At 34.8% G+C, this 22,193-nt stretch overlaps 1 protein-coding gene across 3 annotated transcripts in view; it reads left to right on the forward strand.

The window, feature by feature from the left end:
- Positions 1-2,188: 2,188 nt before the first annotated feature.
- Positions 2,189-22,193, forward strand: part of SYT14 (synaptotagmin 14) — a gene marked incomplete at both ends in the record, with an annotated part of 72,173 nt that continues 52,168 nt past the window's right edge. For 2 of the 3 annotated variants that reach the window (XM_080342554.1, XM_080342555.1), the window contains 2 exons: positions 2,189-2,231; positions 16,954-17,118. In XM_080342554.1, the coding sequence (XP_080198680.1) occupies positions 17,007-17,118 (112 nt within the window). Of the gene's footprint in view, positions 2,232-16,953; positions 17,119-18,393; positions 19,352-22,193 lie in introns of those variants that run through there. The other variant, XM_080342553.1, reaches the window with a different exon arrangement.

Below are 22,193 nucleotides of genomic sequence, written 5' to 3' on the forward strand. Positions count from 1 at the left end.
CAATAGGTAGCAATGCAAAATCCAAACCTAAAATTAGTATTTTATGATGAGCTTTCAAGCTGGTTGATTTCTCTGAGGGCAGTATATAATTAAAATCTAATGCTATTCACTCTTCTCTCTGTCGTTTCTGGGTGAATCTTAATTTTAAACTAACTGTATAGCCCCCATTTTTTTTTCAGTATTTTTTTCATTCTTCACTGATGAATTTAAGTCTATCAGGGGAAGAAAGTCTAGGGAGAAGAGTTTCAGTCACTCTCTGTTTCTCTTTTCTAGTCTTAAGATGATTGTAATTACTTTAAAGACAGTTGTAACCTTTTCCCAAAGCTGTTTTCTTGTAAAAACATCTTGCTGTTGTAAAACCATATTTTTTTTTTAAACATAATTTTTGGTATATTTTCCTTCCAAATGGTTTCTGAATGAAAACAATATTGGCCAGCTTCTAGAATGCACTGAGAATGTTATTATATTGCTGTTATAACTAGGTTTTGTAGTGGTGATAACTGTAGAAAACTCATGGGATCCTCAAACTCATTGATACTTACTTGATTTCCCTTTCTAGATTGTCTTTGAGGCTCTTATTTCATGTTACTGAACAAGAAGAAGTATGTTGACATATAATGCGGATTCTTTTTAACTTCACACCTCACAGACTCCTAATTTTGTTTTAAATCCATTTATTTGATCCCTTCTACCTCTTTTCCTTCTAATACATGCAGTTCCTACAGCTATTTCTTTAAATTTAATTACAAATATAGATATCTTCTTAAAACCTTTACAACACCATCTGTTAGCGTTATCAGTTATGAGTTTTAAATATTAGTTGATGTTGTAATGTCTTTTGTTATTTGGCATAATTCCTTTATTATTGAATGAAGGAGAGTAATAAGTGCTATATATTTCCACGTTTTTATGATGGAAAGAATTGTTTTATCTAAAGCTCGTTTTAGTGTGTTGTGAAGTGTTTGGAGCCCTGCAGTGGTTAATGCATATGGAATAGATGTTTTGTGAGTTTTTGGAACTGTTTTGTATTTTCATGAGATTGCAGAGAACTGGTTATGAAAACTCGGGCAGTTCCCTTCAGCGCTGTATTCATATACATGCAGTGTTTTATTGTCAGTGGAAAAAGCCTTCGTGGCTGTCAGGGTGTGTTTAAGCCAGGCCATAATTTTGGTGTAGCTTGAAATGTTAAGATTTGCCTTCAGGGCATATAGTTTCAAAATATATTAATTTAAAACAGAATACTGTAAATGTATTCAATATAAAGTAATCATAATAAAAAGTAAACTCATGCAGTAATTTATAGATAACATAAAAAGAATCTCTTTAACAGTTTGTAAATTGTCCATTCCTCCTTCTACAAGGCTTAGCACTAGCATGTTTCATGTTCCATCCCTGTATCACACCTTCCTCTTCCAATGTGGTTGACTGAATGTATCTCCTTCCTTTGTGGGTTCCTTCATTTACCTCACTAAGTATATTAGGCATTGGTGTTTTCTTTACTAGCTGTAATTCTAACATTAAAATATATTTTATTAAAAAGTGAAATAAAGCTCAGTGTCTCTAGCAACAATTTTGTTCCCATATAAATGTCTCGAATTCTGTACAGCTGTGTGTTGGTTTTTGTATTGGTTTTTGTATTGGTTTTTGTGTTGGTTTTTGTGTTGGTTTTTGTGTTGGTTTTTGTGTTGGTTTTTTAAATTAAAATGAAAAATTATAAGGAGAAATTCCAGGGAAACCCAACCTTTAGTAACAGGTTTTCCTTTTCTTTTTCTTTTTTTTTTTTTTTTTACCATGAAAGATAATAATAACATTGTTTTGGCATTCTATTTTGTTACAAATATTTTTGACATAATGAGAATTCTTTTCTCAGAACAGGAAATTATGCTTTATACTTGGGAAATATTAGTGTGCTTTCAGTTGATTTGCTTGCATTTGTAATTTTATCTGTAAAAATTCTATGTAAAACCCTTCAAAATGCACCATCGTTAGCAGTTTCAAACCAAAAGTACACTTATTAATTCCCCCAAAGGATATAAGGCATAAATGCCGAACTCGTTAAATCAATCTTTTGCATTTTTATTAAATGTCATAGTTTTACATCTTTCTCTTTTACACTGTTTATAAGCCTTATTTAGAAGCCAAATATATTTATTAATATTTTCTTATTATTTATTTCCACATAGGTGGAGAACGAACTTGTGGTGTACATGAGCTAATCTGCATTAGGAAAGGTAAGCAATGATTTGTGAAAGTGAACTTCTTAAGTTATGAATACTACTGGTAAGAAATCTGCTACCTGGGGTTTACAGTCTTATGTTTTCTGGATCTTGGTGTTACACCTTTGTGTTGCAAATTATTTGATGCTGTCAGTGCCAATTAAAAAAAGGAAACAATGATGAAATAAAATGTGAGATTCCCAAATAAATTTTAATTTTTCACAAGAAGGAAAAATGTGCTTTTCCAACATTCGCGGAGTTACAAGGAAGTTGTTGATGTTGTTCAACTCTGACAGGAAACCACAAAAACTTTGATCTTTGCCTTGTCCAGATGTTTGTAGGATAATTTGATTTTTTAGTAGTAATGGCAAGTTGGGAGGATATTATGAACAACAGGTGTAATGGACTGGGAATCTCTGCCTGTGTTTTCTGTTGAGACCTTAATGACTCAAACTTCTTTGAAAACAACTGTATCTAATGAAACCAGTAATTGATAGAGCATGAAACAGAGCTGTACTCAAGAGAGGACTTTGATAAGTTTAAAGCTGCGCTACAATGACTGAAGTTGGAGTTTGACAGTACAGCTCAGCTGATACAACAACTAGGTATAGTTCTGATTTCTGTGGCCTTTGACACCCCCATGCTCCTCCTTTATGTGGCATTGCTGTTGAATCTCTGTGTGCTGATCTGAAAGGTAATCTTAACCAAAAAGAAAAAAAAAATAAGTTTCTTCAAGGATTAGTTCCTTTAATTGAGTCGCCATTGGGTCAGAAGAGTCTCAGTGCTTTCACAAAGTAAGGAGTAAGAAAGTGTGGTGGGAGAGGAGGAGAGCTGCCAGACTCTTCTGACAACAACTAAGCGTTTAACTGGCTCAGTGCTATTATCAAACCACATTATGCTTGGTAGGAAGAATTTTTATTTATTTATTATTCTGAATAGACCTTAGTTTCCATTGCATTCCCTTAAAGGTTTTAGTAAAATCTGTTTTTAAATAAATATTTACTTAATATTTCCTAGCCCCAGAATTAAGTCTAATGGTTAAGGTGAAAAACAGCTTTATGGTCACGAGTCATCTTTTCCAAATATCTATTAAAAGAATAATTGGCTGTTGTGTTTTGAAGTATTTTAAGTAAAACCAATATTCTGCTGCCTTTTTTTTTTTTTAACTCTGATTAATTTCATTGTTGCTTTTTGATTATTTCTTTCTCTTTTGGGAGGGAGGTACTTTCTAATGTTTTGGTGGGTTGTTTTTGTTTGTTTGGGTTTTTTTGCTTGTTTGGTTTTGTTTTCTTTTCTTTTAAATTTCTTTGTTGCTGTCTCTGCTTTTCCATTGATGGATAAGCTGGTACACATAGTGCTCTGTATTTCTTCTGTAATAAGCTCTGTTTTTCTTTCTGAATTCTGAAACTCATTCCAAATTCAGGAAGCCTACTGATAAAGTTTCCAAATCTATTAATCTTGTTAATCCCTATTTATTTCAGGGTACTGCAGTCATTTAAAAAAAACCCAGTTTTTCTGTGTTCTTGGAGGCACCGCTGTATGATTTTTAATTTCATTGCTGGGAACCTATATTGAAAAGATGTGCATCTGTTTAAGGTTCTATCTTATATTTGAACATTAGATTCTAAGCTCTGTCGTTGATAATGGTACTATAAACTTTTTTTTTTTGTAATAACAGTTGCGTGGAACCTGTGTTTTAGCATTGCTGGTCATAAATTAGCCTAAGCGTAAGTGTGATTAAAAGAGAAGTATCCTGTTAGTGCCATTTATACCTGCAATATGTTGGGTTCCTTTTTAATTCAGCTGAGTTTCCACATTTATTCTGACCTTGTGTGCTCCATGCCCAGCCGTGTTCCTGATGGATTTCTCCTTGGAGTGTGTGGAGCAGGTGTATTCTTGGCTGTTCTCTCTCCCAAGTTGAGATGTACATATAAAGCAGAAAGTGCTTGCCATCGTACTGCAAATCATCCAGTCGTGTGGTGTTTTGGTTACTTTATCTAAGACTTTACACCATCTGATATGCGTTCAGGGTGTTGTTGTCTGTTTTGTTGTCTGTTTCTTCAGGATTCCTTTGTTTGCCAGTTGTGCAGACCTGCTTGTTTGCCAGGACCAGGGTGCATGCTCAGGGTCCATAAGGACCTCCTCAGAATGGGTCCATGCCTTCCTAAGCTGAGAATTCCCAGCTGCCTGCAGTCTGGAGCTGGTCAGTTTGGACCATCTCACTCTGTTCTTACTGCTGCTGGGTACTCATTGCAAGCTAGTACAGGACTGAGTTGAAATGTTTTGCAGTATAGAAGTTGTCCCTTCACCATCTCTTGACTATGCCACAAAAGCCAAGCCTTTTTTGATCCGTCAGCTTGCTGTGGAAGTTTGATGGGCAAATTAAGTATTCACATGGATACATGGATAATTCCCTGTAGTTTTGCCTGGTGCTAGCAATGTTTGCACTGTTCCCCTCTCCTTTTTCAGTGGTGTCTGTGTGACTGTGGCACCAGGAGAGTACACCCTGGTCGTCCTACCATTCATCGACTCATTTTCATCAAACACTGTATGTGAGGCTTTCAGAGTTGGTGCAGCATTTGACAAAATGGTTCTGCATTTGCTCTTTGCCTGAAAGCCTCTGATGCATTCTGCCAGGTGATGGCAGGTAACTGCAACTGTGAGGTGACTGTAGTTAACGTGCCCCTGTGGAATCTCTGGCAGAAAGATCAGTAGTGAATTGCCAGCCTAAGTAACTAGAATTCTTAGGGATGTCCATTGTATATTTGTGCCCTGCTTGTCTATATTTCCATAGTCCTTCCAAGTATGTTGTTGTTGAGAACCAACTAATATGATAAACAGTAATGTTCTGTCTTATTTGTCCTGTGCTGAATAGGGAAAAGGGAACAGCAAGCAAGCATGTTTCTTCTATGAATAATGCAAAGGAAAACTCTCTGGTTTCAAATGATGGGGTGTAATTAGCATTTATAGGGGGAATTACACAACTTGAAGAACACCTGTTGTTGATTAATTTTTCTTTCTGGTTAGCAAACACATTCCTAAGTGTGGTTTGTTTTTCTTTTTGTGCCTGCCTATTCATTTATGCTAGAAAAATAGGAATCTTTGAGTATCAGAGGATGAGATGTGTAAAGGGACCAGAAAGGTCTGCAAGCCTGTGTGTGACCACACCATTTAGCTCAAATTATTTAATGAAAACTTCTTATTTATATATGAAGGCATAACTGTAAAAAAAAAACCCAAAGCCAAAGCTTAAAAATGAAATGTCTGATTTAAGAATAGTCAGCTATTGAAATGAAAATAATTTGAAACCTCACTTTTCTTTTTTTTTAGTTTTGCTTTTCTCAAATTAGCCAAAACCATGGAGATTTTGTGGGTTTTTTACATTCATTATCTCAATTTTTTAGGTACTCTAAGCTGCAGTACTGGAACTGCAAACAGTTGTGTTTTCATTTAAAACAGTTGTATTTTCATTTAAAAGCATCATTAAAACGTCTTTTGTGTTAACAATGCTTCCACTGAAATAAATAAAACTAAATTGGTTTGTAGATTTATTTTTAGCTTTCTAAGACTCAAAGATTTGCAAATACCAGTTATAATGCATGTTGAATACATGAGATTATCTGAATTCTAGAGTAAATATGATACCAATACAGTATCAATATAGAACTCAGATTTGCTAACAAAAGATGTTGCACTTTTCTAGCACAGACCCTCCTGCTGCGTCCCATCATGTTGTTACAGCTTCATAGCTGCCCAAGATGGGCTGTGGTGGATCCACTTCTAGTCTGCAGAAGAAGGATGGCAGGTCTTTTATAGTGTTTTGCTCATTCATTTCCCTTTTAGCAGGTTCATACATTTTTGAGAAGGATCTGCAAAGAGCTGATCAGGAGTAAGAAGACTGATAGGCTTTTCTGGAAAACCTTAAAAATGAATTCATATGTATTTTTAAATCTTCTAAATGTGTAAATACTGGGTGTGCGCATCCTGAAAATGTGCATATTTTTTGGTAGTTATATAACACCTAATAGCTGCAAAATACGGAACAAGTCACTTTCCAGCTATAGAAAAGAACTTCAAAGAAGTATGATCAGTTACTAGAGAAGTTTGGTAATACAGCACTGAAATTTGTGACCTCTGTGTTTAACATAGTCAAGTGGTTGAACTGTTCGTGTGGTTTTGTAAATACACCTTGTTGAATTCTGGAAATTGGAAAAAGGCAAAAAGATATAAATGGACTTCTTATTTGTTTCTATTATTTATTTCAAGTTTCTTTTATGTACATACACATATTCAAATTTTTCTTGTATGACAATACATATGGAAGACTTGGTTAAGAAAAGAAGAGTCCTGCTTAGTTCAGTTTGTACTGGCTATGTCAGGGCTCTTGACAGCAGAAGAAGGTGACAGAGGGGTTTTTCGAAATTACTCCTTTAATGGTTTGCCTTTTTGCTGGCTGTTTTCCTAACACAGATGTTTTTGAGAGAGTCTTGAGAGTTAACTTGTTCCTTTGGTTATTTGCTAGGGACATAGAAGAATTTGGGGAATTTAAGATGAGACTTAGGAAAAATGGGGATTTTTTGACTATGTAGTGCACTGTAGCCAGGCTACTAGTCTGACTTGGGATTGGATGTTGTTAGATGTACTAAGATTTTAATTAAGACTGTTTTCAGGTTCTGTTTGTACAGATAAGACAGACTTGTGATGAGTGATAAGATATTGAGCTGTAACTAGAAAGAAGCCCTTTTTAATATGTTCTGATATATATATAATATCCACTGTAGAGCATGGAAGTGGCATTACAGCAGAAAATTCGTGGCCATATTATTTTTAGGTCTCTTTCACCTTCCATTATTCATTTGTGCATTTTTGAAGTAATGCAAAGTGATACTTCTAAGTCAGCAACGTATTTTATATTTAATTCATGGAAATGTAGATTGAGCATCTGAGTGAGGTCTCAGTTGTGCAGATTTTAAAAAATTATTTTTAAGCCCTTTTTTCTTTTGCAAGATGTTCTTTTCTTTCTATTGTTGTGGCAGTCTCGCAAACAAAGGAAATTATTCAGCAAACTGCCTTTGTGACTAATAATGGAACAGAAGTACTCTTTAATATGCAAAAGAAAGAAGTTGCAAAAAGTCTGTGTCTTTGCTTGACAATGAAAAGTGTCACTTTTAATAATAATTTTGAAAAGATAAGAAGGTATGGATTTTTTTTTTTTATCAGAAGAATATTTGAAGGAGAACTATGTCCTCTTAAATGTTCTGGTCAGCTATCTTTACCCATTTTGCATGTATCTGGATGTTAAGTTGCCAACTGCATTTAATTAAAGTGGAACAACATAAAATTTATTCATGAGTTTCATTTTGCAAGTAGAAACATTATGGTAGTGAAAGTCAAGTGCATAACTATTCTGTGATTCTATGACTCAATTTATATTACAGTTTTTATGGTGATCTACACTAACTAAGTGCCTCTGAAAAAGAAACAAAATTTTTCCTCCTTCTCTTTGCTCTCATCCAGTTGGTAGAACTTGTTATTCTTCATAAGAAGGAAGGTGATTCCACAGATGCTAGCAAATTTCTTTAGGTAACCTCACATGAATGTAAAACCTTATACAAAGTAAACTGCATTTTGTTTTACAGATACAGGAATAAAAGCTCTTCATTAAAAACCACACACAATTAAACCTACTTTATAATATGCCTAACATAGTAATGAATCTGTTTAGAATTGTGTACTAGGTAATTTTAAATAGAAAAATAGATAATTTTTACAGGCTAGAAGTAATTTTATGTCCTTTATCCTATTAACACTAAACGTAATAGATCTGGAAGATATTATAGACATATGGCTACGTATTAAAAAAATGAAAGTAGTAATGTTAGAATTAACAACACTGGAATATATACTAAATTTTCCACTCTGTTGGAAAGCTAATTTGTGTTTATACATTTTGGATTAGAGAAAATTTGACCTGAAGTAAATATTTTTCTTTGAGTTTGTTGATGTCCATACAGGAATCAAAATTGTTTTTCTGTGTTCTCCTATGTTTGGAGTCTTCTGGAAAGCAGCAACTACTGGGGTCACTTAAGTCTGACTGTGACAATGCCTTTTCTTCCGGAGCGAGTTTTGTGTGTGAGAACTTTGCTATATGCAAACCCTGGCATTTCTTCACTTAAAATGATTATACAATCATTTTTACTGCGTGGTTCTTTGCTATGTATTCTAATACGTAGCTCTTCAGAAATCTGGATCCTGGATTGTCTTACACTTTGTTGTTAATTGTAGTTGCTGCTAGGAAAAAAGTGTTTGTAAAAGATTTTTATTATATAGGTTTGTTTTCTTTTTTCCTCTGTAGTGGAGAGCTACTATGTAGTAGCTGCAAACTCTCAAACCACAAGCCTCTCTAGACCCCTGCAGGTCTTTAATACTGTTGCACTGGGAGTATTATTTGAGAGTGCCATTTAAAATCTGAAATCACTGCTGTTCTCTTTCTTGCTATGTGGAGAATCCAGTCGTGTAACGTGCTATGTAATTGCAACAGATTTTGGGGATTTGGAGGTAATCAAGATGATTCCATGATCTATGTCTGTTTCAAGTAGTAATGCAATGTTTCCTTTGCTGTTTCTTTTCAGAGATTTCTGTCATGAGATACCACTTGATAGGAGATAAATTCTGTATTAGAGAGAAAAGATGTTGAGGGACTGGTAAATCAGCAGGGGTGGCAGGCTGACAACTTCCCCAGCCTGGAAGGATTTAGGAATTAAAAGATTTCTGTCAAAAGTTTAAATCTCCATCTCGGAGTATGGCTTCTGTAATTCCTAAATTCTTTCTTAGATCGGTGATTTTTTTGGAGCACGGGGTCCTAATTTTCCTATGATTAAACTTATCTCCAAACCTCAATTTCAGCATGGTATTTTAAAAGAGAGGAAAAGGAATCCTGTAAATGAGAAACTGCAGAGGCAGTGCTGGAGTGGATAGAAGTATTTTTGTGCAGTTTTGTACATAATTAGTTAAATTGCTGAACCAAGATCTTTTTAACACTATAACTATAATTTATAAAGTAGGTTGAACTCTATTTGATGCAAATATTTAGTCCAGTAATTTAATTGCTCATAATAAAATTAAATAAATTGAATTTTAAGAATTAAAATACATTCTAGACTTTCTTCCTGTTTGAAGGAAGTCCTGCAACTTAGATGTTGAAACATATTTTTTCTTATTAGTCCTTTTATTAGATGTTAAGAAAATGAGAGGGGAAATAGCCCTGGTTTATCTCTGCAACAGTGCAGATTATCCTTCAGCCCGTGTGAAGTGACATAAATGAAATGATGAAAAAAGTTGCTATTATTCCTGATAACTTTCCACTGCAATAAAAGCAATAGTGGAGTTAGACCAGCATAGCTGTTGTGATACAGTAATTCCAGTAAAATTTTTCATGTAAACAGGCACTTTTATTTTTAGTTAATGTTAAGTGTATGGATGGTTTTATAAATTCACCTTTTAATCTCATCATTTATCACTTCAAATAATGCAAGTTTTCTGTTTTAGAAATAGAAATAGAAAATTAAATAAGCACTTTCATCGTGATTTCATTCTGTTAAAACTTCTGGAAGGTTCTCATTACTAAAAGTTGTTAATAATGTTCTTATTTAGGAAATTCTCATTTCAGTTCCTCATTGAAATTCGATTGTCACTTGATGTTTATGTTCTTTTAAAACTGCATGTCACTTGGCAATATCCTGGATATCGATATTTGAAGTGTTGAAATACAGGTAGCTCATGTTGCACATGCTTCTAATTTATACCAGAGAGGGTGTAAACTTGCTGTATAGCAAGGTGCAAGATGCAGGAGAAGGAAACACATAGGGAAGAACATCACAAGACTAGCAATATAATGTATATTTAAAGTAAAGGCTGACAAATGTAGCTGTCACTAGTGGGCTAAGTTAAGGAGTCTGTGCTGCAGAAGAAAGGCAACATGCAAGTTTGAATTGAAGGGAAGAGCATTTTTATACAGAAAAGTTTGGTTTAATGTTACCTAAATGTAGCTGAAAAATTAAAAACATTAATAGGTGAGATTTAATTGCACATTTAAGTTGAGCTAAAATACCTTTCCTGATGCTTGTTTTGGCAAAACATAAGAGAAATAGGTCAATTTTCAGAAAGGAATGACATAGTTCCGATGAGAAATAAGAAAAATGAATACAAAATAAAACAATAAGCATAAGAAATAAACATTTAACACATTTAATAAAATATTTAGAGGGAATTCCGGGTTCGTTGTCTGTCATTGATTTTTAGCAGAAACATCAGCTAGTCAATTTTTGTGATAAAGTTGCCTCGGTTTTTCATATGGTCAAATGTTCCAGTAGTAATGTCAGCTGCCACATCGAGTTTATCTTGTTTGTAAACCAGTGCGTGTAGTCAAGAACTTAATTTTTTAAGTCTTCGAACACACCAGTGGATAAAAGAGACCCCCCTGTAGGTATAGCGGTTCGTCTAGGTAAATGTGGTTCACTTGTCATTGCTTCTTCAACTACTCCAGCAAACAGAAAGGTAATAATTCTGCTAAATTACTGTGAAATTTTGTGTATTGAGTTTACCGTGTCAAAGCAAAGCTATTTGGAAAGAGCACAAACTCATAGGTACCCTTCAAATTCAGTTCTTACTTTTAGAGAAGAGACCATCCAATGTAAATAGCCATGAACAAAAAAAATGTTTACATGTGAACTGACACATATGAAAGCACCGTTCTTATTCCTGTTGAGAAATCAGTCAGACTGAAGTATTTTACTTCCAAGCTGACTCTGAGCTATAGAGGATTTCATTTGTTTATTTTTTACCATTATGACATGAGTTGTCTTTGAGAAATAAATATGTGCTGTTTGTAGATAAATAATTCAAGCATCGAGAAAAGGCGGTCAAGGTATGAATCTTGTTTTGTGGTTCAGTAACCTGTTCAGCTTTCTGAAAATCTGTTAATTTCCTCTGCAAAGCAGAAAGTTGGTGTGAAGTGATGAGCAGCACTGAATAGCATTTGAATGGAAATACTTCTCATCTGGACAGCACAGGTTATTTTCATGTAATGTAACAAGATGCAATGGTGTAGAAGCTAATAACAATAAATAGTTCTTTGGGACTAAATTAAAACCAACATACTTATTTATTTAAAATAATTTAAAGGCTAAAATAATTTGGATCAAGTTGTAGAAAAAAAAGGCAAATAGAACAAGGTATAAACTAAAAACAAGCTTACATTTATCATTTCAGATGTTTTTGTGCTAGGATCTTAAAGGTAATTGAGGTTCTTTGGGTCACACCCCTTGTTACATTGTGCACAGAAGAGATAGTATTGCATTTGTAAATTAATAATTAAAACATCACTAACTATGTGGCTTTGTACATTACTAGCCAAGTGAGCAGGATGATGCAGAGTGTGAGAGCTCCAAACAGAATTAACTGGCTATTAAATATAATTGGAGGAGTACATACATATTAAGAACATCAAACGCTTTTTAATTTAATATTAAAAACATTACATTTTAATATGTCTGAAGATTATGTTTTGGTGATATTTATTTAAAGATGCCATTGTTTTCTGAGAGGTTTGAAACATCTTTTGGAAAGGAAATATTGTTTAATAACAGGGAAGTTATTATTTGAGAAAGAGATGCTAATTTGATATTTAAGATGAAGAGATGGTAAGTTTCTGTGGTCTAATAATTCTAATTCTAGTGATGATACTAGTAAAAGTGAATTTAAGTTATGTTAATGTAATACTTTTGTAATGAGAATACAGTTCTATGCCATTTCCATTGCCAGCAATTCAATTAGTGTTAATAACTTTGTAGTAAGACATTTGTTCTTTTAGTATTTCTAAAACTGTGTTTATTATGATGAATTTCAAACATTCATTTTTGTTTTTCTTAAGAACTTAGGATAAATATGAAGTTTGTAAAAGTTGGACGTTTGAATTTGAAATATGACTGTGAGATAGCATTGCCTTTCTACTGGTTTGTGATTGTAGAAGAAACCACTGGGAACCTCCGAGAGTTTTAAAAATGCTTTTTATGGTACAAGTAATGCCCAAACCAATCAGAATTTATGACAACGTGCTTTGAATCGAAATAATTTGGGCGCTGAATGTTGCACAGATATTTTATATGCAAAGTACGTATATATCACAGACAGAAAAAGAAATAAAACTGCTTGACAGTTTGTGTGAGAAACTAATTGAAGGATTAATGTGATGTATAAAACCTTTATTCATATATGGGAATTTGTACCCATTTACGTGTGGAAAATGGAAGTACAATTTTATTTGAGTTTCTTTTTCTGGCTTTATAATGGTAGTACATTAAAGGATTTTAACTTGATAATGTGCTTTATCTGTGAACAAGCGTTGTAAGATTCTTTACATGGATGTAAATTGATACAGAAATACAATTTTCAAGTCCTGTGTTCACACTGAATTACATAAATAATTAATTAGTCTTGCTGCAGCTAGAGTTTCATTCTTTTTGTAAGCTCTCAGCCAATGTTTTTTCTTCTCTCCAGAAAGATGTCATCAGATACTGTGTTTCCATAGAGAACTATGCCTCTTTTTTTTTTTTAACTAATTAATATCCAGGAAGTTCTTGAGAAAAAAACAAAAGTATTGTGTTTTCAAGTTATTTTAGGTTGTGGTTAACTTCCTTAAGTACATATTTTGATGGATCAAAGCAGGTTTGATTGCTGCACAATGTTTGTTGGTTTGTGGTTTTGGTTTTTTACTTCCAAACCCAAACAAAAACAGACCACAAAAGCAAAAAAGCACCTACTGTTTTAAAAGACTAACTGTGAAATACTTAAAAGTGCACTTTTGTCTGAAGGTGTTGTACAGTTACTTGATGCTGTTGAAGAAAACATTCACTGTCCTTTATTGTGAATCAGAGAATGACTGGAATTCAGTTTAATCTGCTCAAAAGCAGTATTGACAGTGAATTCAGGCAAAGTTACTAAGAACAGCTTGCTCTCATAATAAAGCAATTGTCCTCAGAGAGTCTCTCAAAGTTTCTGCTCTCCCTTTATCTTAATCTGTGTTCTTTTTTAGCCTTCACCTCCCAACTTGGTCTGTGTGCTCCATCCCAATGTTACCTTCTTTGTAACTCATACTTCCCATTTCCTCACTGGGCATCATTGACTTGTGCCTAATTGCCACCTTCCACTTCACTCTTACTTCTGTTGGTCCCCATGTCCTGGTGAATTGCAATTTTCTGCCAGTGCCTCTGTGTTCGATAGGCATCAGAACTGGAAGTTATTGAAGAATAAAGATTTTCTGCTCTTGGCACAGTCTCTCATCTCATTTGAGTCAGAATCAATAATTCAAAGAAAACTGGATGTTGTTCCAAGAGCCCCAGACATTCTGAGTTATCCATATGCAGTTTTGGGAGGGAAGGGAACAAGCCTATTGCCAGCAAAACCTTGGGAGATTTCTTCTCTTATGCTTTGAGGTAAAAAAATTAACATACAGAAGCTGAGGCCTTTGTCAAACCTCAGAGCTTTCATGTAGTTAGGAAGATGCCATGAAAATGGTAAATGGACACCTGACATGTGCCAAATTTTCCTTGCTGTAAATCGGGGAACACCAGGGCTTTTAAAAAATAATTGGTCACCACTATAGCAGTAATTTCTTCAGCTCATTCTTGGTCACAGCTTAACTTTTTTTTTTTTTTTTTTTTTAAACTTAAAAACAAATAAAACCCCTTCAGTGTGAGGCAGAGTTGCCATAAACTTCAGTGATTTTAATTAAATTATAAGCAACTCCACATAGACTTCTGTAGGCAAGATCAGCTAATCTTAGTAGTATGCGCAACCGAGGTCTATTGTGAACAAAGGGATGTTTTTTTTCTATTTTTTCATGTTAATGAAAATATTTTCAAAATAAGTTCTAACTTCATTTTGTCTCTGATCCAGAATATGATTCCACTTCTTGCACCTTGCTCCTCTGCTTAATGCAGCAGGACGTCTCATCCTGCAAGACTGATGGGGAACTCTCTGATGTTCTGGGTCTTTGTATTTCTTTTGTACTGTCTGAAACTGAAAATACCACATGCCTGCTCCTCCCTGTTGCATAGTTTGTTTTATTCTGGCCCTATTAAGCATTTATACTGTGCTCTTATATTCCTTGATCTTTCTTGGACTTCGGTGGGTGAAGGTGAGATTTTGAAGGTTTCCAGTTATTTCTAGCTTTTCCTTCAATGCTTCAGAAGACAATGTTCCTTACTTAAGTCTGTTGAGAGTTGCTCATGTTTTTCCTAACTTTTCTGTTGTGATCTAATAAAACAAGAAAAAAATTTACTCAAGTTTGATATTGTCTAAATAGTGGTTCTAGTCTAATCAGTGTTTCTGTTTCATCTGTTTGGAACTTCTTTGTTTGCGATTCTGGTATTTCTTTAGTAATTTTGTCAGGTTAGGTTGTTTGGAATTGTTGGCAAGTTTCTTTTTGTGTGAAAATTTTCAGGGTTCTAGGCACAATGTTACGTGATATCTTCTGGTCAGAGGTAAGAAGTGAAGCAAAAAGAATTCTCACAGTTTCAGATAGGTCTGGATGTCTGGCTCAAAATACAAATGCAAATCTGGCCAATTCCTTTTACATGGTGAAAGGTGCATTTCTTTTGATCTTTCTTTTCCAGTTTTTAAAACACACCTATATAATTATTTAAGAATGGCATCACAAACACAAATGTTCCCTGTCATTCCACAGAGCAAACTGAGGACATTCTGGAATTGTGTGTTTTTTCTCATTCAGCACTTTTACATAGATGCATGGGCTCAGATTTACAATGGCATATGTAGACTCAGAGACTAATTTAATTTGGAACACGTCTGGGAAAGTAATTCACAGTTTAGCCCCCTGCTCAAAGCAAGGCTAACATTAAAGCTGGGTTCTGTAACTGATCTAGGCAATCTGTTCCAGTGATTAACTCTTATTATTATGGAATTTTCCTCGTTGCTACTTCAGATTGTTGCCTCTTGGCCTTTTGCATTGCATTTCTGAGAACGCAGAGTATCTTTGCCATTCTTGCCAATTTTTCCTGCTCCTTTTTTACGTAGTGAAAGATGTTGCCACACAGCAATATACTCCTAAAGTGAAGTGCCAAGACCGTTGCAAATTGAATTAATAAACCTGATAAATCTTTACAAATCTAACATAAATAGAAAAAATTGAGCCCCCAAGACTGGGATTTATGGTAGTGAGTAAAGGAACACTTAGTCTAGCAACAACAACAGCAAGAGAAGGATGGGTGAAATCTGATCTTTCATCCAGCTGAATGCAGCCATGGTCAATCTTGAAGGATGCACCTCTGTGTGCTGAGGCCGCAAAAAACACTCCCAGTGTTCAGGTATCTGTTACCTCAAGGTCTCACTCTCTCCCTTTAGAATGCCAGTTTGAGACATAGCTGAAATAAGAGACTATAATGTTTATTAATTGTTAAGCACACTACTAATAAACCAATTCATAGATTAATTAAATAATAAACATATGTCTATGAATCACTTTGGTTCTGTAACACTTCACACCATTGTTAATTGCATGCAGTTATTGAGTTCTGTCACTTTGTTCTTATAAAGTACACCCAAATATTACTGAATTATAGTTCCGTAACTCAGAACTTTAACCTTTCACACTAGTTATTACCAAATTTGCAATTCTGTAACTTTATAACTTCTCACATCAGGTCTTTCAGATGTAGAGCCTGTGGAGAGTCCATCAGCTTCCCTCTGATATCCTGGCTCCCAATTAATTACTCTTTCCCAATTGTTCCAGTTTGCTATGTCCATTCCGAGATTTCTTATTTCTAAACCCATGTCCTAGCTACTCTTGGCCTTAAATGGTATTACTGGTGTTGTTGCTTAGGTACTGATGGACTGGCAAGATTCTAGCCTTGCACAAGATGCCCGATACTCCCTTTCAGTCATCTGCTTAATAGCAATTACGTTTTTCTTTATTGTATATGCTAAGACTTGTCAGTCTACTTAAGCCTTTTTTCTCTACCTGTTTTTTATTAAGTATGCCTTTATTCTACTTAGCTCTTTCTCAATTTATACACAAGTGGCACGCGTACCAGGGCAGGGAACACGCTGTTACATGCTTTTTTTCAGTCTGTTTTTTGTTCACACAGTATCCTACTTGTCAGGGAGTGGTGAGGGCCGGCTGGTCCCCAAGGGAGGAGGAGGCAGGAGCTGAGCATCACAAGGCTGAGGAGGCAATGGCCTCACCAGCGAGGGCTCAGGCCCTCCCCAGCAGTGCTACCTCAGGGCTGACACTGAATCCAGGTAGCCAGAACTCCAGCGCCTTCCAGAAAGGGGGATGCTCTCAGCTCCTGTCCAGTACTCTGCCTCTCAGATGTTTCTTCAAAAATCATCACTCTTGGCAACTGCTGATAATCTCCCCATTTTCTGCAGAGACCCCATCTTGTTATGGGGTCCAGTACTCTGACAGAATGTCTTGCTCACAACGTCAGTCCTCCCTTAGATTAGGGTGGGATACTTTTCTGTTCTTTGAAAAGATGATGAGAAAAGAAGAAATTGATTAAATTCAACAGTATCAAACATTAACTCAAATTTATATTGTGTTTTTTCAGTTATATCTTGCATATATATTTGGAGCTTTAGCAGTATTTATTAATGATCAATTCTGATGTTGTAACTTTTACAAGACTTAATGAAATGTGTTTCTTTCTGTTTCTTCTAGTATCTCCTGAAGCAATTGGATTCCTGTCTGCTGTCGGGGTGTTCATTATTCTCATGTTACTGCTTTTCCTATATATTAATAAGAAGATGTGTTTTGAAAATGTTAGTGGTTTCCCAGATCTTGATTCAGGATACACTACAAGAAAGAATTCACAAGATCAACTTTGTAAGTATCTGAAATACAGTGTACTAAACTTAATTATAAAAATGCACATTTTTACAAGGATGTGTAGAAATACATCAATAATCCCTTTACTCAGGTGATGAAAACACACGATGTTGACTTTTCCTGTGACTCTGTAGTATGTGGAAACGAAGAAACCTTTGTATTCACAAGCCACAGAGATTCAACAGCTATATAGCCAAAGAGTTGATATTTATTTATGGGAAGGTATTTCTTTTGTACTATGAGAATATTCTTGAACATATTTTGTATGTTCTGTAATTGTGTATAATTAAATCTTCTCAGGTAAATTTGTGAATAGGATTATTGGATTTTGACTCAGCCGTTTACAATCCTTCAGCAATCTTTTGGAGAAGATCTTGCCTTTACTCAACTGGAAAGTAATTTTAAAGAAGTAAGACATTAGAAACCAAAGACATCTTATCTCCGACTAATGATTTTTTTGTAGAACAAGGTCTTTAAAGATAATGTGCAATAAAAAAATTAGAACTTGAAAAAGATTTTGAGTGTTGGTAAACTAATCCCTTTCTACTTTTTGGTCTTTGGAAGTTGAATGGGCTTTGTTAGCTGACTTGAGAGAGACAGGGCCACCAGAGAACAGAATGGAAAATCTGAGAGGTTTTGTTCCCTTCTGCCTATTTAAAAGGTGCAGCCTAATTTTTTATTTTCAGTTTTCTTGGAGGCAGAAAAAGTTCTCCCCTCAGATATTAAGTCTGTCATCTTATGTTTCTTTTTGCTACAAAATAAGTCTTTGTGTTCCAAAATGTCTTACATTATCTAAGAGACAACAAGTATTTGGGGATGAAGAAGTCTCCATGATGCATGTTTTGTGCAGCTGTTATGTTAAAAGCTTGTTTTAGTGTGACATTGATGAAAGGATGTAATTTAAATGTCTCACAACTTCTTCTTTGCAGGCTAGAATAAAAAAAAAAAACATATTTCCACCACACACAGTTGTCTTATTTTTGAAAATAATGAATTTTATAATGGCTTGTTGATGCTGCGGTTGATGAAAGACTTATGATTTTACTAGTTGATTGTGGCTTCATTTCAAGATATTTACTTAGCTGCTTTCTTATTATTTTCAATGCATATTGAATGGAAAGAGCAAAGCTGCAACTTCCCCTGGTAAATGTATTGAGTTTGAGATAGCAAAAGCAAATAGCTCTGAAATTTAACTTGGAGAAATGGAGTTGATCTGCTTGTGAAACGGAGGACCTTTTTGTATCAAAAGCAGTTGCTGAATAGGTTGGACAAATGGCGTTTTTCAGAAACCTTCACCAAAATCTGAACCTTCCCTCTGTGTCTTCTCTGGTCGACACACTTAGCAGTGCTGTGGATGATCTGACCAGTGTTGTTGGAGAAGTCGGCTACAGCGTTGCGGATACAGTAACAGAACAAGTCACAAGCATGATAAATGGCCTTCGTGCCGAAGATGAAAGCTGCAAAATACAGAATGATAAACCTGTGCAAGGGAGAGAGGAACATACACCATCATTAACTAATTCTCAGGAAATTAATATGAAAGCAAAGAGAGATAATGCGGAACATGAAGAGACTCATTATTATAATTCCTTAGATTGTATTAATAAAGGTAGAAGTCATAATGGAGAATCTGTCCATGTCGTGGACAAAAACCAGTGCCAGTTAAAAAGCAGAGATAGTAATAGTCATTTAAGTATTACAGAAGTACCTCAGGATTTGAAGAATGTAGGAGGACCTTTTAAAAGGGAAGCAGTAGGAGGAAACGAGTGTTTTGTAAATGATAAGTTCTTCAAGGACAGTAACCTGAGAAGTAATAATTTTACAATAGAGAAATCTATTGAGGAACAAGATAATTGCCTACATGCAGTATCAGATAATTCCAAGAATCGCTTGCATAGAAAAACCAAACCACGGTCACCTGAAGTTGCTTTTAAGGATTCTGAAGAAGTTCACAGTGTGAAGGTTCCCCAAGATTTAGAAACAAAACTTGAAGTACAGAAGCAAAAATTGTCAGACTCCAGCTTGAAGAAGACACACCATGACGGTCCCTATTGCATTAATGAACCCAAAGAAAAGAAATCTGAAGCCTTTTTTGACAGAAAAGGAAAATCTGTGTCAAAGGATGAAGACAAAGTGTCAACCACAATTACAAAAACAGATAAAAAGAACAACTCAGAGAAAATAGAAAAGAATTCAAGAGCACTATGTAGTAAGAAGACAACAGGAAAAGGTGAGGAGTCCGTCAGCAAACTGCGTTCTTCAGCCTTTCCTGAAACCTATGATACTTCCTACTTTTTTTCAACTTATTTACACATTTAATAATAGTGTTTTCTGTGGATGAAAGTAGGTCTGTATTGTCAGTGCTTCTTTCTCTAATTATGTTGGTATTTCTTGGAAGTTAATTCTTTTTTAAAGTATTATTTAAATGAACTGAGTAATAAGTGCCTTTCTTATGTTCTAACTTTTCCTTTTCTGTATACAGTTTTTCTTACCTACTCTGCAGTGCCTTATGTGGTTTCTGTTGAAAACTATGAATTAATTAATACTGGAAATGAACACTTGTTCTGTGAAGGTGGTTTTTATTTTGTGTATTTTAAAAGCATTGTATAAAATGTCATAAGATGATAAGGAAAAAAATAACTTCTGTTACATTTACATTATAGTAGATCTTCAAAATGTATTTCTGGGATATGTAAGATAGTAATTTCAAGACACAAAGCTCAATGACAAGTGGCAATTAAGTGATTTAAAATATAGAAAGAACTGAATGAGGCTTGTCTTAAGGAAAGTTGTAGTCTTACAAGGAAAACCTATGTATTGTTGATATGGCTGCTGTGTGTGCCATCTTCAACATCCAATCTTAAACAATATGACAATGGGATTACCATAATAGTTTGTGAGTAAGAAGTAAAACCTTGTATTTTGATGCAATTGTTTTGTGGGCCATGCAGTGAGTTTTTGGAAAGCAACACAAGCTTTTCTTGAGATACTGTTTCTGTAGAGAAATGAATAATCTCTTCATAGAAATCAGTTGTGTTTGTTGTGTTGTTGTGAGTTGTGTTTTGGTTTTTTCCTCCTCAAGCATGCGAGTTTTCCCTTATCTGAAAATTTCAGTTGTTTTCTGTTTGCTTGTTTTGTTTTCTTTTTAAAATTTTATTTAGGAAGTGGTTTCCATGTTTGTGTGATAAACTATGATCTTATATTTTATTGATGTAATACAGTATTTATAAAGGATAGTCTCTATCAAAAATGGCATTTTTAGGTCCCATGGTCAGCAAATTAATAGTTTTCAAATTACTTGTGTTAGCTAAATAAATTAGAGTTTTTAATAAGAACATGAATTCTCTTAGACAAGTTTCCAGATAACATATAAAAATCAAAGGAGAAGTGTTGAGGAGAGGCATAAAACCCTGAGGATTTTTTCCTAAGAACCTGAAACAGATTTGTATTGTTCATTTAAAAAATGTTTGCACGGATAGCTTGTGTTTTAGCTTTAATAAGGTTTTAAAGTCCTCTGAAGAAGTCTTGTTTCATGACTTGTAATGTTAGTATACATGCTCATTCTTTTTCTTTTATGCTAGGAACTGGAGAAAAAGTATCTGGTATCACTGAGAACTGGATGCTTACAAACTTCAGTGTATTAGTAGGGATATAACTTTCAGTATGGCTTTGAAATATGTTGCTACCATGTTTTATACTATTCCATTGTTTGTATTTTATGCAGATTGATTAATAAATGTACTTTCGTATTTGTTATTACATTTCTTGTAATGATAAATGATGCATCTAATACTGAAGCCTGGCACTGTGTGTTAGTCCTGGTATGTCCTGCTTTAATTATAATTGTGGTAATCGGTAGACTTTTACTAAGTGGAAGGTTTCAACGCATTGAGAGCTATATGAGATACCAAATTTTACTCTGTCTACTAGTAAAGGAGGCTCCATTTTCTGGGCAGCTTCTTGCAGTGAATCTGCTATGTCTTGCTTGATGTGACGTTCTCAATAAGTGATCAGTGAAATTGAACTTGCTTCATAGCCATTCATACAATGAGAAGGAACATATCTATCAGACTTGAATTAAAATTGATGGCCTAGAGTTGAAAGATCTAGTTGCTTGTTAGCAGTCTTTTAATGCACCACTTTTCCTATAAATACTAAATTAAGATTATGTACACATTGCATGTAGAGCTGATAGCACCATCTGCAGTTAAGGTTTCCTGACATTTTCTATTTCATGGCCTCATTTTCAGTTGCTTATAACCATGTGACAAAATTGAAATATTTGGGATGAAATTTGGCATGCTTTCTGTCAGATCTTTTATTTTTAAGCTATAGTTTAAATCTTTAGTTGTTCCCAGCTAAAGAGTATGGGAAAAACATGCTGGTTATCTGCAAAAAATACGTTGATTTCATGTCTGCTTCACTAAGATGCTTTTTCACATTTTTTTTATTGGAGTGTTTCAAATGTGGGCGAACGCTCTTGCCCTGACAGAGGTGCCCATGTTCTTCTTTGAAAAGAGATGTGAGTTTGACCAACTTGCAAATCTTTGGGAACTTTGCAAAATGCATAGTAAATGCTTATTATAATTTGCTTGTTAAATTCACTGACCATCCCATTTGCACTCACTTGCTTCATTATAGGGGTTGAAGAACAGGGTGGGTCGTATCCTGCTTTTTGATGCTTTTGGTTACTGAAGGACCTTGGAAGTTTGAACAGAGGAATTGAGAATAAACATGTCTTCCGTGAGGACAGAAACTTCCTGAACAAATGTGACACGATGCGAATGGTAGACAGGGAATTGAAGTAGGATCCGTGACAGCTATGGAGAGAACTGATAATGTTATATGAAGGTGAAGAGACTAAGGGTGAAAGATTAAGGTTACATGAGTAGCTGGTTAGGTACAAGTAAAGAGAATATGGGATTGAAGAGATGAAGAGAATAAAGAGGTCCCCGTGACAGACCAAAACTGGGAGACTGGAGCGGGAACCTGGAGTATGGGGCTGGGAGACAGGAACTTAAGATAAGATTCTGCTTGTATGCATATAACTTTGCAAAAAATGTCTGACCTAA

The sequence above is a fragment of the Nesoenas mayeri genome, assembly GCF_963082525.1.
Source record: "Nesoenas mayeri genome assembly, chromosome: 3".
Classification (NCBI taxonomy): domain Eukaryota; kingdom Metazoa; phylum Chordata; class Aves; order Columbiformes; family Columbidae; genus Nesoenas; species Nesoenas mayeri.